Here is a 17,205-nt window from a genome sequence, read left to right on the forward strand (position 1 = left end):
AGCTTGTTCGTTTTCTTTCATAATTTCTCTCAAGTGCAGATTTCCAATTAGTCTTCTACAGTAAGTGCTGTGCAGATTGTTATTCTGAGACAAAAATACCGCTTTTAACAGCTCCAAAAAGGTAAATTAAGTGCCAACGATTCAACTATCCCTGACAACCACCAAAGTGTGAACTGCAAAATCGCAACACATTTGTGAACAAGTCTCATTTTGAGTCTATCTGGCAGCAGGCGTCGGGCCGTGGGCGTTTGGAGACAGCTGTGAAAATGGCTGCTATTCGAGTGACTGTTCACAGCCATGAATTCAGCAAGTATCTCAATGTCACTTTAATTTCTACACAATTTGGTGCTTTTATCGGTGTTTTCTCTTCTGCCCACTTTTAAGAAAACTGTTTTGTAGGCCCAAAATGTTCTACTAAGAACTAATAGATAGTTCAGTCACGGTAACATTATAGCTATTGTAGGTGTAATATTATATTTAATTGAAATTATGGTTTTGTGTTTTCCCGAGCCCTTTCATTCGGTTTATCATAGTATAATGTCTGTCTTTGAATACACATTAAACTCAATGATCAACTCAAAGCAAATAGCAGGTTTCAAGGCTGCTGCACTCGTTATAATAACAGTGCTTAAGTATCTTTGAAATAGTTCTGTAAAGTCAGCTTGACATGTCAAAACTGTTACAGTTGTTCTTTCTAACCTATACTTGATTTGAGCACTTGAGAAACGGATGAAGAAAATGCTCAAGCTGCTCCTTTTTAAGGACAAATAAAAAGCTCGAAAGTGTGCGTTACGCCAATAATTGAATTGTATCCAGCACTATGCACTGATTCGATTTAATCTACAGCTCAAATCAAAGATGTTTTTAGTGAATCAAAAACATACCCTGAGATCTGTGTAGTTTGATTCCTGTACAAATGAATGACTCGTCAAAGTCTAGAATACCTTAAAGGGACTTTGCTCTTATGAGTCTTTTTTTTTAATCAATTACAAACATACAGTGCGACCATTATTTGTCCGATTGCTAAATGAATGACTCACATGCTGATTTCTTTTTAGTCAATTCATATGGCCAGTGTTGTTCGATTTCTGAACGAATCATTGACGCTTATGAGCCAGTTCTTTTTACTGAATCAAAAACATGCAACACTATCAGTGTTTTCTTAAAGGGACAGTTCACCCAAAAATGAAATTCTGTAATTAATTACTCACCCTCATGTCGTTCCAAACCCGTAAGACCTTCGTTCTTCTTCGGAACACAAATTAAGATATTTTTGATAAAATCCGAGAGCTCTCTGAACCTCCCATAGGCAGTAAGGTTACGGTCAACGCGCAGAAACGTAGCAAGTACATTGATAAAATAATCCATGTGACGTGGTGCCGCGGCTTACATTGAACACGCACATGCATTGTTTATATGAAGCGGAAGTAAGCGCATGTGTCGTGATACTCTCTCTATAATGGCAGTGCGTCACAGGATGAGGAGGAGAAGAATTTTTGAATAAAGTTATTTTACATTTACATTTAGTCATTTGGCAGACGCTTTTATCCAAAGCGACTTACAATTGGGGAATACAAGAAGCGATTCGTCTTGAAGGCAATCAGACAGAGGAAGTGCTCGCAACACCAAGTCTCAGTCATTGTTCAAATAAGTACAAGCTACCAAGGGAAGGAGAGAAAGATAGAGGGAAAGATTAAGGTTTTTTTTTTGAGTTTAGGATGAAGTCAAGTAGTGCCAAAAGAGATGAGTTTTCAGTTGTTGCTTGAAGATTGACAGGGATCCTTCATTCCGTATAGGGGTGGGAAGATTATTCCACCAGCCAGGAGTGGTGAACGAGAATGTTCTGGAGAGTGATTTTGAGACTCTCTGTGATGCTACCACAAGGCGTTGCTCACTAGCAGATCTCAGACTTCTGGAAGGAATGTAGATTCGTAATAGTGAGTGGAAGTAGGAGGGTGCTGAGCCTGTGGTCGTTCTGTATGCAAGCATCAGTGTCTTGAACTTGATGCGAGCTTCCACTGGTAGCCAGTGCAAGGAGATGAAGAGAGGTGTAACATGGGCTCTTTTGGGCTCGTTGAAGACCAGTCGTGCCGCTGCATTCTGAATCATTTGTAGAGGTTTGATGGCAGTCCAGCCAGGCGAGCATTGTAGTAGTCCAGCCTGGAAACGACAAGGGCCTGGACAAGAAGTTGTGCAGCATGCTCTGTCAGAAATGGCCTGATCTTTCTGATGTTGTGTAGTGCAAACCTGCAGGATCGAGCAGTCTTTGCAATGTGCTCTTTGAAGGTCAGCTGGTCATCAAAGATTACACCAAGATTTCTGACCGAAGTTGATGGGGTAATCATTCATGATGAGCCTAACTGAATCGTGAAGTCATGCTGTAGAGTCGGAGTGGCAGGGAAGACAAGAAGCTCCGTCTTTGCCAGATTGAGCTGTAGGTGATGTTCCTTCATCCATGCTGAGATGTCCGCCAGGCAGCCTGAGATCCGTGCAGCTACCGTCGGGTCATCTAGTTGAAAAGAGAGATAGAGCTGTGTGTCATCGGCGTAGCAGTGATAGGAGAAGCCATGTGCATGTATGATGGGACCCAGTGATGTAGTGTATGTGGAGAAGAGGAGGGGGTCCAAGAACCGATCCCTGAGGAACTCCAGTGACCAGTTGATGTGGTTTGGATACCTCCCCTCCCCAGGCCACCCTGAAAGACCTACCGGTGAGATAGGATTCAAACCAGCGAAGTGGAATCCCAGTGATGCCCAGTGATGAGAGTGTAGACAGGAGAATCTGATGATTGACAGTGTCAAAAGCAGCGGAAAGATCCAGCAGAATGAGGACTGATGATATGGAATCGGAGTTGGCAATTCACAGGGCTTCAGTGACTGAGAGTAGCGCAGTCTTTGTTGAATGGCCACTCCTGAAACCTGACTGTTTAGCATCCAGTTTGTTGTACTGTGAAATAAACAGTGAGAGCTGGTTGAAGACAACTCGTTCGAGTGTTTTTGCTACGAATGGAAGGAGAGAGTCAGGTCTGTAGTTTTCTAAAAGAGAAGTGTTTAATGTAGGTTTTTTGAGCAGTGGGGTTACCCGAGCCTGCTTGAATGCTGTGGGGAAGATGCCTGTGAGGAGAGATGTGTTGATAATGTGTGTGAGTGCCGGTAAGAGTGTGGGAGAGAGAGTTTGGAGAAGGTGTGAGAGGATTGGGTCGAGAGGACATGTTGCAGGATGGCTGGAGAGGAGAAGTTTGGATACTTCTGCCTCGGTGTGGGGACAGAAGGAGAAGATGGGAGTTAGAGCAGTGGATGTGGTTGGATGGAGGTCCTGTGTGTGTGGAGTTGAGAACTGGTTACTGATTGTTCTAGTTTTGTCTGTGAAGAAAGTGGCAAGTATTTTTGTTTTCTTTGTGCACAAAGTATTCTTGTAGCTTTGTAAAATTAAGGTTTAACCCCTGATGTCACATGGACTATTTTACCGATGTTCTTGACTGTGGTAGTTACGTTGCTGTTTAGAGAGAGGTTAAGAGAGCTCTCGGATTTCATCAAAATATCTTAATTTGTGTTCCAAAGATAAACGAAGGTCTTACGGGTTTGGAACGACATGAGGGTGAATAATTAATGACAGATTTTTCATTTTTGGTGAATTATCCCTTTAACCTAAAAATATGACTCTTATTAGACTGTTCTTTTTATGAATGAGATTTATGAGCCAGTTCTGTTTAGTGAATCAGAAACATGCAACACGGTCAGTGTAGTCTGATTCCTGATGAATAAATCGCATCCGTGTGTAGTCTAATTCGTCAATGAACGAGCCAATACATCGTCTTTTTGCTCTGGTTCTTCAAAAGCAATTATAAATCAGAGTGGGTGAACAATATCTCCATTCCTCATCAACTTTCATTGTATGAAACAGAGCAGCATGAACATTCTGCAAAACCCCTTTTTTTTTTCTTTTTTTTTTTGTTCCACAGAAGAATGAAAGTCCTACAGGCTTGAAACTACATGAAGATGAGTAAATGGTGCCAGAATTTCCACAAGCAAACTATTAAGTTCAACTCACTTCCTCGTGTTCCTAAAGGTTCTCAATGGGGAGCCCATTATAATATGCTCTATTGATTATCACAGGCTCAATCCATTATGAATAATTACTTGCCTTCATAGTGATTATGCACCCTGGGAATAATGAACAACACGTGAGAATGCAGAGTGGGCTCCTGTTGATCTCACGCCTCTCGTACTCTCTCACACACACACATAAACCTCAACTCTCCACCGCAGCATTGCCAAAGGGAGCTGCGCTCTCTCACACTCGTTCCTCTCACAATGAGAGATGCGATAAAATGAGATGACATTATCCACACATCTCCCATCATGCCAAACGACACAGATGTGCCGCTGTCGACGTGCGCTCTGGGACGTGGCTCGCGCATCTCCCTCGCTACAGTCTACTCTTTCATGTGTGTTCTGGGAACCGTCCTCAACCTCCTGGTGATCTATTTGGTGGTGACATTCAAGAAGCTCCGCACAGCCAGTAATGCATTTATCGTGAACGGCTGCGTGGCGGATCTGCTGGTTTGTGCTTTCTGGATGCCCCACGAAGCAGTGGTCACCTCCACTGGGACTTTTTTGGTGATCGGTTACCAGGCGTTCAAAGAAGCACTGCTGTTTCTGGGAATCACCGTGTCGCTGCTCTCCCACTCGCTTATTGCGGTCAACAGATACGTTTTGATCACCAAAACCCCTGCTGTGTATCAAAGCCTGTATCAGAAGAGACACACCGAATGGATGATCGCAGGATCGTGGTTGATCTCCTTGGGCTCCTTGTTCCCGTGGATCACATCCTTTCGGTATCCGGCCGAAACGTGTCGGGATGCTGAAGATGCTTCATTTGTGAAGGGAACATCGGTGTCTGTTTTGTCCAGTCGGTTTGCTACTGGTACACTGGCGTTTACTATCATCGGACAGACTTTGGTTGTGGTGTACTGCTACTTTAAAATCTTCCGGCGAGTGCAAATAAGTGTGAAAAGAGTCAGTATTTTGAATTTCCAAATCGTGAACAACCTTCCTTATTCATTCCCCAGAAAGGACAAGCGACTCGGCTTTTACGTTCTCGCAGTGTGCTTTATTTTTATTCTTACGACCGAGCCTATTTTTTGGGTTCTCGTCGTGGGACTCTTCGCCCCGGTGTCCGTGGTGCTTTGGACATCAACGTGGATTGTGTTCTGCACTATATTCGTGTCCAATCCCTTTCTGTACACCTGGAAGAACGAGGAGTTTCGTAAATCCTTCAGGTCTGTGATGAGAGGAGACTTCTTGCGGGGATCCACGGTTGGAGTCGAGCCCATCACCATCAATGCTATTTCTCACATCTTCCCCAGACAAAACAGCCGCAGGGCATTTCTGGGTGAGATGAACTGAGCTAGAGCTGCAAAAGCTTACGACTAGTACTGTGGCCAAATTTCGCTCGTGCCTGTCCAAGATGCTTCTACAATCTGCTGGTGATTTTTCAGTCATGAGCTGCATGTGCTTTGTAAAGATTTTGTAGCCTTTTATTTTTGTGGAAGTTGAAGTGTGAAGTGTTTTTTGTACTGTGAAGGCTTCACTGCCACTTTTTAAATGAGAAATGTTTCTGAATGTTCAAATAAAAAAAAAAAATCTCAACTTGTGTTGTTTCTCATCTTTATTTTTTTTTAAATGGTTTTTATATAAAATTAATACTATGATTTAATATTGCTTTTATACAAAATTATTTTGTTTAACAGTTATTTTAAAGGGTTTAAAATATTATTTTAATTTTAAATATTTATACTGTATCAATATTATAAAATGCTTGTTTATTTAGCAGTGCATTTTATTTACTATATAAATGCTTGTTTTATTTAATAGTGCATTTTTTGTTTAATATCAATTATATTCATATTTTTAATCCACATTTATGAAGTAGATTAATAATATATAAAATGTAGTGCATTTTCATAAGTTTGTTTGAATTGTCAATTATATTAATAGATTTTATTTTTAATTAATTATCATAGTGTAATAATAATATTATTATATAAAATGCTTAGTTTATTTAACTGTTTTATTTAACATGTTTAAAATGGCAATTACTATATATATTATTTTGAATTAATATACATAAAGTGTATACAGGTATGTGAAATGCTTAATATTTAATAATGCCTTTTATTTTAAGAGCCTGTTTCAAATGTCAGTTACATATATATTTAATTTCGAATTAATGTACATAAAGGGCATTAATAGTTATATTATGCAAAATGCTTAATATTTTATTTAATAGTGCTTTTTTATTAAACAGCATGTTTATGTTAACGGCAATTATATTAATATATTTTATTTGGAATTAATTACTGCTGTCAAGCAATTAATCGCATCCAAAATAAAAGTTTTTATTTATATATGGGTGTGTACTGTGTATATTTATTTTGTGTATATAAATACACACACATACAGTATATATTTTGAAAATATTTACATGTATATGTATATATATTTTATATATAAATGTATTTAATATATAAACATAACATATTTTTCTTAAATATATAGCCTACATGTATGTGTTTTTTATTTATATATACAAAATAAATATACACAGTACACGCTCATATATTATGTAAACAAAAACGTTTATTTTGGATGCGATTAATCTCGATTAATTGTTTGACAGCACTAGAATTAATATTCATAGTGTATTAGTAATTTGTATCAAAAGCTTAATATTTAATAGTACATTTTATTTAACAGCATGTTTAAATGTCAATTATATTACTATATTTTATATTAACACATCAAGATAACATGTAATTTATTAATTTTATTTATTTCGTAAAAGTATTAATAATATTAATCATATATGTAAATATAATATAAAGTAAACTGTGTAATCTTTTTTTTTTTTTAGGTTTTCAGCACCAATTAAATAGCCAAAATCTCTTATGTTTCTTGTCTTTTCAATCACAATGTTATACATTTTAATCAGTGCAAGAACACCTGCGATGTAGCAAAGTTCAGTGGAGAGAATGGGATTTTTGAACCCTGTTGACATGGTGATAAAAAGTTACATCCAGCCGTATCTGCACTTGAACACTCGCTCGCTTACATAACAAGACTCTATTGTTAAACCTGAGCAAGCATCTGTGCCAGCGTCCTGAAAGATGACACTGATTATTGGCTCAAAGTAAAATGGTACAAGTGCAAAGCAGCATTATAAAACATAATTCCCTATAAAAACATAATGCAATACTTTTATCATTTTAATTATTACACATTTGCAGAAATTAATCAAATATATTCAAATAGATAAATTAACTTCTAATTAAAACCCCTTTAAAATAAATCAGTTAGGCTACATAAATCACCACAGCCTCTACCTCCGTGATTTTAGCTGCTTCTTCCAGATTCAGTATTTCTGGGAAAAAAAATAATCTGCCCAATCTTATAAAAACCCCGGCAGTTATATTTAATATGCGATCTGTCACTGGTAGTTCATATTCATTATCTTCAAAGTGTACACAAAGACATTTCCTGTAATTAGGAAGAACCCCTTCAGGACAGCAGAGGGAGCCTGTGGAGGGATGGAGAACACAAAGCATTTAGGGCTGGGGAATTCCTCCATGGTTTATTTGAAATACTGAGGAGGTGGGTTACAATCCCACCCCCTTCTCCTATAAATAAGATCAAGAGCTGAATGAAAGAAAGCACATTAACTCAGTTTTACTCTCTTGGAGCTCTTTGAATGTTCTTCAGAAGTGGACAGCATGGATTCAGCTTTACTGTTGACTTTGCTTCTGCCAGTTGCAGGTAAGTTTATAAATTTACTTCAGGCTTTCTTGCAAATGTCAGGATTTTAACTCCGTATGCTAAGTAACTTGAATATTTTAACATATTTTAGAGTCTTACCATCTGCTCTTCTTGTAGGCATTGCAGCTTAAGTGTTATTATAGTTAACTACAACCAAACTTTTTTTTTTTTTTTGGTTACTTAAAATGACTGAAATAAAATACATATTTCAAAAAATATATTTTAGCTAAAGCAACATTTTCATTTACATTTTGCTTAACTAATTATGCCAGTATATAGGCATATTTCAATAAAACAAAAACTACTAAAAATGACAAACGCACAACAAAATTATAAAACTTAAAAATTATTAAAAACTTTAACAAAAATGATAAAACTTTAGCAAAAATTCAAATGAAAACAGAATATTAAAAAAACATACGTGCAGATTTGAGCATTATGAAACATCTTTATTTTATATAAGACTACCATAACTGCATATGCAAATTTGAAATATTTGTATTTACATAATTGCACATTTCCTCTTTAGTCAGTTGCTTTGTAAATGTGTGCATTTTTAGTTATTGATGCACTGAAATTCTAATAATGTAATATTTTAGCTACTTTAATATTGTGAGCATTATAAAACAAAATTCTCTTTTATGATTTAATTACATATTATACATAATTTGCACAATTATTTTAAATCATCATTACTTAAATAAGACTTACTAATGAGTTAGTGATGAACTAATGGACAGTGTTCTCTTGAATAGTTGTTTCCCACGTACTGGACCTGCCGCCCCAAGTTCTGTTCAAAGTGGGCGAGAGGAGAGATTTGATTTGCAGGATGTCATCTTGTCCGGAGAAAGTGAAGTTTGTTTGGAACACATTAGAAGACAGACCGACTTTCGCCACTATTGATTCACGGGACAAAGAATCTGTGCTGGTCTTTGACAGTGTGACGAAGAATCACGAAAACACCATACTGTGCAAAGCAACCTGTGGAAAGGAGACAAAACAGGCCACAACAAAGATTCAAGTTTATTGTGAGTTCCTTGTATGTTCTCAGTTTCAATAAAACTTTAGTAGGCTTCATAATGCACTGTTAGAGGAGACCGGGGTAAGTTGTCACACATTTTACTCCAGTAAATATTTCTCAAAGTATGTTTAACACTGGATTACGTTAAATTATAGACTAATGGATGGATTTACAGCAATTATGACTCAAATGAATTCATGAGAAAGCAAATATGTAAAAGGTAACTACTGTTTTGGCCAGTTTGTGTGACGTCCAAAACCTGAGATATGTGACGTCAGGCCCCGGTCTCTTTTGTTTATTTATTTTTTTAATGCTACATCACGTAAGCATGAAATATCTAAACTCGTTTTGCTTGTTGACTAATATTTAAATCTTGGAATCCATTTCAGCTTTTCCAAAAAACCCTGTTATATCTGGATATGATAGCTTGAAACTGGGCGAGGAAAACGTCTTGCGCTGTGAAGTATCTTCTATACACCCTTCGGAGTTGCTTAAAGTGGAGTTTCTGTATGGAGACACAGTTCTTCAGACTTATGAGGGAGAATACGAAAAAGATGCATATTCATTTCCTTTTAAATTCAATTCCTCTAATGAGGATGATGGGAAGGCAATAACATGCAGAGCATCACTCCATGTGGATGGTATGCCAGCTGATGAGAGGACGAAGGAAACCTCTGTACCCATGACAGTTCTCTGTAAGCTACACTTGCATATTGTATATTATTAACATTAAATATTTTTAACTTAAACCCAAAACGGATGTGGGAATTATACTTCCTCTCTGAAGAAGCTGACCCCCATGATCATTAGTTTTTCGCATTGCTTTCACAGCTGCACCGCAAAATGTTAAAGTATCTGGAGTGACGGGCGTCCCCCTGGGATCCAGTTTAACTTTGACCTGTGAGGCCGAGGGCAAGCCAAAGCCTGCGTTTACATGGACGGCTCTTAAACCAGATGGCCGGTCTGTGGAAATGGGAAAGCATCAAGATCTCTTCATGCAAGGCGTGTCCTTAACGGATGCTGGTACTTACCAGTGTGAAGTTAGCAATGACTTGGGAAGTCAAAGGGCCAGCATTTTAGTAGTCGTTCAAGGTTAGTGCTTCATTTAAAGGCATAGTTCAGCCAAAGATGAAAATTCTGTCATTAACTACTCACCTTCATGTCACTCCAAACCTGTAAGACCTTTGTTCATCTTCAGAACACAAATGAAGATATTTTTGATGAAACCTGAGAGCTCTTTGACCGTCCATAGACAGCAATGGTACTACCATGTTCAAGGAAAGGTAGTAAGGACATAGTTAAAGTAGTCCACTGACAGGGAAGAGAAGAAATTGTTGAATAAAGTTGTTATTTTTGTTTTCTTTGTGCACAAAAAGTATTCTCGTAGCTTCATAAAATTACAGGTTGAACCACTGATGTGACTATTTTAATGATGTCTACACTATCTTTCTGGGCCTTGAATGTGGTAGTTGTGTTGCTGTCTATGAAGTGTCAGAAAGCTCTTGGATTTCATCAGAAACATCTTAATTTGTGTTCTGAAGATGAACAAAGGTCTTATAGGTTTGGACCGACATGAGGGTGAGTAATTAATGACAGAATTTTCAATTTTGGGTATTTCGGTGAGAGCCAACAGCCTAGATGGCAGCACTCCGACCCGAGTTCGATCTAGATAAAGGCAAAACTGTCAAAAAAAACATTTAAAAAAAGTCTAATTTTGAGACATTGTTTTGCTCCCAATTAAAGCTTTTTTTTTATTTCTTGGCAGCACCTCCTATGGATACCCTCATTGTAGCAAGTCCACAATCCACTCTGAAGGAAGGAGACTCCGTGAGCATTTCCTGCAATTCCAGCGGTGTTCCTGTGATACGCGTGGTGCTCAGCAGGAGGGTGAATGGTGTAAAAACAGAGCTAACGTTTAGTGAAGGGGCTGAAACATCAGTTACCTTTGATTCCGTCAAGCTGGCCGACTCTGGCATGTTTGTGTGTGAGGCTTTCAATGATTATGGCAGTCAGGAGGCCACTCTCAATCTAACTGTTGAAGGTAAGACCTTGAACGTCTGGGATTAGTGGATATTGTTAGTACAAAGATTGGTCTGTTGAGTGCAGTTACAGTGTGGGTTGTAATAGTGTATAAAACAGAAAGCCAGAATCAGTTGTAGTCTTTTGTCTCCTAAAGACACTTTGAGAGTGATGAGTAACACTTAAACAAATTATGGTTCCCATCTTAAATATGAGCTTGAAGTTCAATGCTTTGCAAATTCAGTTTGAGGCACCAACTCAAAATTGGTCTTTTTTTCCCCCTCACAGCTCATTTGTTTGAAGTGGCGCTACAACCGGACGATGAGGTCGTGTTGGAGAGAGGCTCTGGCCTGATCCTCTCCTGCCAGGCATCAGGTTGTCCTCAACCCAAGTTCTCCTGGAATAATCTTTCAAATATGACGATCCTCAGGCGATATAAGACAGATGGCTTCCAGTCCCAGCTGGTTTTCGATCTAGTAGAGTTGGAAGACGAGGGAACTTACCTTTGTGAGGTCACGTGTGGCTCGATCAAAAAGTCCAAACAGACAGAAGTAAAGGTGTTTTGTAAGTATCTTGAAAGGTTTTCCATCCCGTCTCAAGTTTTTAAAACATTTTATTGGGAAAAGGTCCCCAAGCATTATAATGATCCTCAACTCTGGATCTCGAGATCCAGTTTCCTGCAGAGTTTAGCTCCAACCCTAATCAAACACATTTCAACAAGCTAATCAAGGTCTTCATGATTAGTACAAAATTGCAGGTAGATTTAATCCAGGTTGTAGCTAAACTCTGCAAGAAACTGGATCTTAAGGTCCAGAGTTAGTACCTCTGTACTAAATAGTTGACTGGTTGATGAATGGAGAATGTATAATCAACATTTGAAGGTGAAATGTGTCATTTGGATGGAATTGCAAGACTGATCCACAAAAAGTTTTCTGAACTTTCCCCACATTCGGTCGACAAAACAAATAATCTTGTCCAAAACTCATTGAGCCAAAATGTTTGGCTAGTTGGGATGCTCTGACAAAAAAGTTTAATAAGAGACTACAAGATTTAAATAGAAAACTAGTTTATCTTACTGTCAAGGAAAAAGTCTCAGGAGTTTGAGTTGCAATTAACCAACTGTTTAAATGTGAGTCATCTGTGGAGAGTAATTAAGTCTCTTTAAATCTCTTTGTGGAAAGTTTTAAAAATAGCCTTCTTTGACACTGATTTGATGCAGGAAATAAAGCATTTATTATATGTTCCAGAACGAGAATGAGCGAAGACTTGAGAGGTTATCAAATTGGATAATGCTGTCAAAATTTAATACTCCTCTGATAGAAACATTATTGCTTTTGAGGTCATAGAGACGTCCTTAAAATGTTCTGTGGCTCTCGGCGGAAAACAACTCTTAGAATGTGCGAAGGAGTGTTTTGTTTACATTACATGTACTACATATCGATCAGCTGTTGTCGTTCAAAGTTCTTCTTAATCTTGTTGTACTTATTAGTCGGTGCAAATTTATACTTGAAAATGCTTAGATGTTCCATTTTCTTCTCTTATCAGCATTTCCAACAAGTCCTGTCATAAAAAATTCTGGGCCTTCTCTGGTGGGAGAGATGATGAAACTGACCTGCACTGCTCAGGACGTTTTCCCGGCCAACCATTTCCAAATCCTGTGGATGAATGGAGAGCGAGAAATGCATTCGGAAACTGGGTCATTTTCAAGTGGGACAATAAATCTGACTTCAGAGTATTCTTACCGTGTAAACACCGAAGACCAGGACAAATGCATCACCTGCAAAGTTTTGCTGGAAATGCGTGGTGTGCCAGCTGCTCAAGCAGTAAAGAAGGCATCTACTACACTGGCCGTTCACTGTAAGTCAAGGTATTTCTTTGTTTCTTTTAAATATGAATTTGCCTTGGGTTTTTAAACATTGTGCTCCTTTTACAGATCCCCCGAGAGCAACCACGATTACTGTGAGCCCACTGATGGAGTTAAAGGAAGGAGAATCCGTGAGCATTTCTTGCCTTTCCGACAGCTTTCCAGTGGGGCGTACGGTGCTGAGCAGGGTGATGGATGGCGTACAAACAGAGCTAATGACCAGTGATGGGCTTGAAACATTGTTTACCATCCCTTCGGTCGAGCTGGATGACTCTGGCGTCTATGTTTGTGAAACTTCTAATATGTATGGAAGCAACAATGATAGTGTGGAGATTACCGTGAAAGGTAAGTTACTAATTACATCCGGTCAAAATCAATCAGTGGCCACAGTATCAACATGTTGTAGTGTTTGAAATATCAACAGTTATTTGAAATAAATTCACATTTTTAGAGTGCCTTGCTTCTCCTTTTCATCAAAACGTATAAATTGTGTTTTTTCTCTTATTAAGTTGATCCTGTCTAGGCAACTGACAATTATTATGCCTCTTTTATCCCAGCACCACCCAGGAATACAACAGTGGAGATCTTTCCATCCACGGATGTTCAAGAGGGGCAGAATATCACCATCTGTTGTCACTCCGTGAGCTTCCCTCCTCCTACGGTGGTGCTCAGCAAGCTGGATAGCGAGAAAAATGTCTACTCTCTCGATGGTATATTCCTGCTGATCAACCTTACTCCTAATGACACAGGCCTTTATCAGATCAATGTCACCAATGACCTGGGCTATGAGACTGAAATTTTCAATATTAGTGTGATGGGTGAGTAGAACTGGTCCTATATCATATCAAGTTAATGTATTTCTGAGTACACTGACTACATTTAGTTTGTGAATTTACACCATGTCCTAACCAGACATGACACGGCCGGTCAAGTTTTGCACAAGTAACTTGTTCAAACTGACAAAATCCCAATCGATCAGAGCATATTTAATGCTTAATGTACACTTACGTAAAGTAGGATTTTGGACCAATTAAATTTCACTGTGGCCAGTGGTTCAGGTGCGGCCAAAATTGCGTACTGTGACATTTGACAAGGAACAAACTTGTTATGTGATATCCGGCATCAATTGCGTCGCTTCACTGATCCCTGACATAAGTTGTGTCGCTTCAGTGCAATTCACAACTCCTCTCCCATGGCCTGATGGGATAGTAAAGTGTCCATCAGATGTGCACACCTGAGGTACCATGTCAAAACCCAAGGGTATATGTCTCATAGGTTTTCTCAATTGCTGTATGTTAGGACAAGTGAAAAAAAATGATTTGCAAACATTTTACAGCATATTTCATATTTGCCAATCTCTTTGACTTTTCATTACAGAGAAAAGAGTCAACCCTCCATTAGGCTGGAAAGACTTTCTATTCCCTGCGATTTGCCTGGGAGTTGGTGCTGCGCTGCTCGGTGTTGTGGTGTACATGTGGAGAGATAGAAAGAAGGGATCATACGACCTTACAAAGTGCAATCTGAGCACAGTGTAGACTGTGTTTACATTCCATGGACTGTTTTGGAAGCAGCTACACTCGGCTGAACTGTCTTGTCAGAGCCAGGGCCTCCCAAAAACGAGAACTGCAGGTGACTGGATTCATCACCTTGAACATCAGGTGACAATAACCCAACTGGATGGGAAACTGCATTCTCCACAGCCAGAGACAATCAATGTGACCGTGATTTGCCACACATCCCCAGAGGAAAGAAATTGAACCGGAGCGGTGTCTTTGTGGTCTTTGTGTTGGGAAGTGTCAGCTGTTTTTGAGACCACCTTGTCTGCACTTAAAGAAGTGTGAATGTCTAAGCTTGAAAACCTGGGAATTATATATTTAAACATTTTAGCATTACGAGAAAATGACCACCAAGTTTTGATTGAACTGTTTGGTACATTTTAGATGTCTATACCAGTCCGTCTAATGTACCGAAGTAGATTGTGTCCTAAAAAAAAAATCTGTATTTAATTATGTGTAAAGTTTTGTCAAATGCTTTCATTTTCGTATTTATTAAACTAGCTTTCTGTCATTTGATCTGGGAAAGTGTTTTATGGGAAAATCCAAGGAAATTTTTAGAGTTACAGGAATCCACAGCGTCTGTTAAAGCTTCACTTTCTCTTTTGACATTTCACTTTTGCTTTTCGGTTTTCCTGCAATGTTATTCTTTCCATCCAGCACAATAAAGGTGGGATGATTCGGAAAGACGTATTCACACAGCATGTGTACAAGCCATTTCCAAAATTCCTACGAGACAAGAACAAGTTGATCAAAACAAGAACTAGCACACCTTCCAAAAATAAACCACTCCACATTTGTGCCTCCGTCCTTTCAAGACCAATCAAACCTTCTGAAAAACACCCCTATCTGGTTCCCATTTATTTTGGCCTTCAAATTAAGACCAAACGATTCCTCAGTCCTTTTTTAGTGTTTTATATTGATTTTTTTTTTGTCAGGGTTGCTATAAAAAGCTGTTGCCATGGTGACCATCCAGATGCAATGGGAAAGGGGGGTGGGTCGTGTTTTCATGTTCCACAGGGAAAAGAAGGAGAAGCAAAGGTGCGAATGGAACTGTGTTCTCTCAGAAAGATAGAGGGACGCTCACCCATTTCTGTTTTTAACCTCTTCATATTAAATTTAGTACAATCTTTTTGAAGAACCAGCAGTAAGTAATGTTCTTGCTTAAGAACAATTACAGTATTTTATCATACTTGTGCTAATATTTGTCTTTGTTTTGCCACTATACCTCACAAATGTTTCCAAAGAGGCAAGTATTTGACTAAGTATGAGTAATAATAGTGATGATCCTGATTTATAAGTGTGTTTTCCAGTAAAACACTTGCCTATTGTACTTGAAGTGTTTTTGAACATGGTGATTATGTAACAATTGTGTATTAGTGGTGTAAGTGCCTTCCTTGTGAACCCACTATCAGAGTAATTGGATGATGGTCAAGAACATCTCATTCTTGTTCTTGAAGTCTGTTTCCTGACATCTGATTTTTTGAAGTCACTTATATTTGAAGGAATGCTTCAACAGTGATTCATCTTATCTAGTTTTTAGCAGGGCTTCAGACAGAACGAATGCCATTGGCTACAAGAATAAAATATTTAGGAGCCATAAGACTTTTTTTAATTGATAAATTATAGAATTGCGTGGTACAAATGGTTGTTCAGACCAGTCTGTAGACTGATGTACTTTGAGTAACAATTCCTGGTTCATTTCGAATCGAAAAACGACTCTAAACGGCTCTAAATGATTCACTGACTACATGAATATGACTCAAACGGATAAGAGTTCATCATAATTATCTCAGTGATTAAAAAGAACGGCTTCATAAGAGTTGTTTGTTCGTGAATCATTGGCGTGAAGAAAACACCGGTGCACACTCTAATAATGAGGTGATACTTAAAGATATCTGATATAACTAGATTATATGACTAGACTAGGTTAGATTTTAAGCTATTTTTTCTTGTCGCATTTGGTTATATTTAGGCCTTACGAAAATCAACCATAGTTTTATTGTAGTTAAAGTGTAATAACCATGTTTTTTGGCAGATTGATTACCAGTTTACAAATAACATGGTTAAACTGTGGTAAGTGTAGCAAAACCATGGTTGATTTTTTGCAAGAGAGGTCATGTTTTTAAGATCTGATAAGAGATCTGGTTATTATTTAAAGATTCATATGTTTCTTTCCGAATTAGTGAAATTAAGATGAACAAACCCCTAACACTGGCCTGCATTTACTACAGACATTGATACCTCAAAATATGGTTTGTTGAAAATGAGTGTTAAAAATCCAGCAAAATAGTAGATCAGTTTAGAAGCTATTGAACTTAACACGGATGAAAAATCTTAGGTCACATCATTTTTTTACAACTTGCAAACGTGTTTTTTTTTTTTTTTTTGGAAAGATGTTTCTTCAGCAGAACAAGTTGTATTGATAAAATAAAATCAGTTCCACAGTTTTCAGTTCTTTAAAAATTAAACATGGCGCAACCTGACTAAGGTCTATTATAATAGAAAGTGGGCACTATGGTTTCAGACCATCAACCACATAGCAGCATGCTAAAACCACTTAAAACACATTAGCAACGGCCTAGCAATGCCCTAGCAAACACACACTGATTTTTTTCAATTTAATTTTCCTTTAAAGCACAATTAAAGTGAATCACAATATCATTGCTTGCTTGTTTTTTGTTGGTCATTGTGGTGGTCCCTGACAGTAACAGTATGGTTTTTGTACTCTGTTTGCTAAGACAAGGGTAATGAACCACTGCGATGACATTTATCACAAAACCCCTTCAAGGACGGGAAAGAGCGATGGTTTATACAGCTTGCGAAACCACCATTATTTTAAAAGCTTTCTTATGAAGAGTTTGTGCAAGACTGTGACACATTCTAACCCCCGGGCCCCTAAAAGCTCCTGCTTATGCAATCCTCCGGTGAAAA

The 17,205-nt window shown here is 38.2% G+C and overlaps 2 protein-coding genes across 2 annotated transcripts; both read left to right on the forward strand.

The window, feature by feature from the left end:
* The first annotated feature begins 3,580 nt into the window (after positions 1-3,580).
* LOC306875174 (G protein-coupled receptor 88-like) lies at positions 3,581-5,623 on the forward strand. Its single transcript, XM_079425621.1, has one exon. The coding sequence runs from the start codon at positions 4,362-4,364 to the stop codon at positions 5,406-5,408; it is 1,047 nt and encodes a 348-aa protein (XP_079281747.1). The 5' UTR covers positions 3,581-4,361; the 3' UTR covers positions 5,409-5,623.
* A 2,006-nt stretch (positions 5,624-7,629) lies between these two features.
* Positions 7,630-14,785, forward strand: LOC306875402 (vascular cell adhesion protein 1-like). Its single transcript, XM_079425922.1, has 10 exons — positions 7,630-7,814; positions 8,570-8,842; positions 9,225-9,530; positions 9,667-9,927; positions 10,601-10,876; positions 11,143-11,418; positions 12,400-12,711; positions 12,788-13,063; positions 13,276-13,536; positions 14,096-14,785. The coding sequence occupies exons 1-10, from the start codon at positions 7,772-7,774 to the stop codon at positions 14,251-14,253; spliced, it is 2,442 nt and encodes an 813-aa protein (XP_079282048.1). The 5' UTR covers positions 7,630-7,771; the 3' UTR covers positions 14,254-14,785.
* Positions 14,786-17,205: the final 2,420 nt, after the last annotated feature.

The sequence above is a fragment of the Barbus barbus genome (assembly GCF_936440315.1).
Source record: "Barbus barbus genome assembly, chromosome: 9".
In the NCBI taxonomy this organism is placed as follows: domain Eukaryota; kingdom Metazoa; phylum Chordata; class Actinopteri; order Cypriniformes; family Cyprinidae; genus Barbus; species Barbus barbus.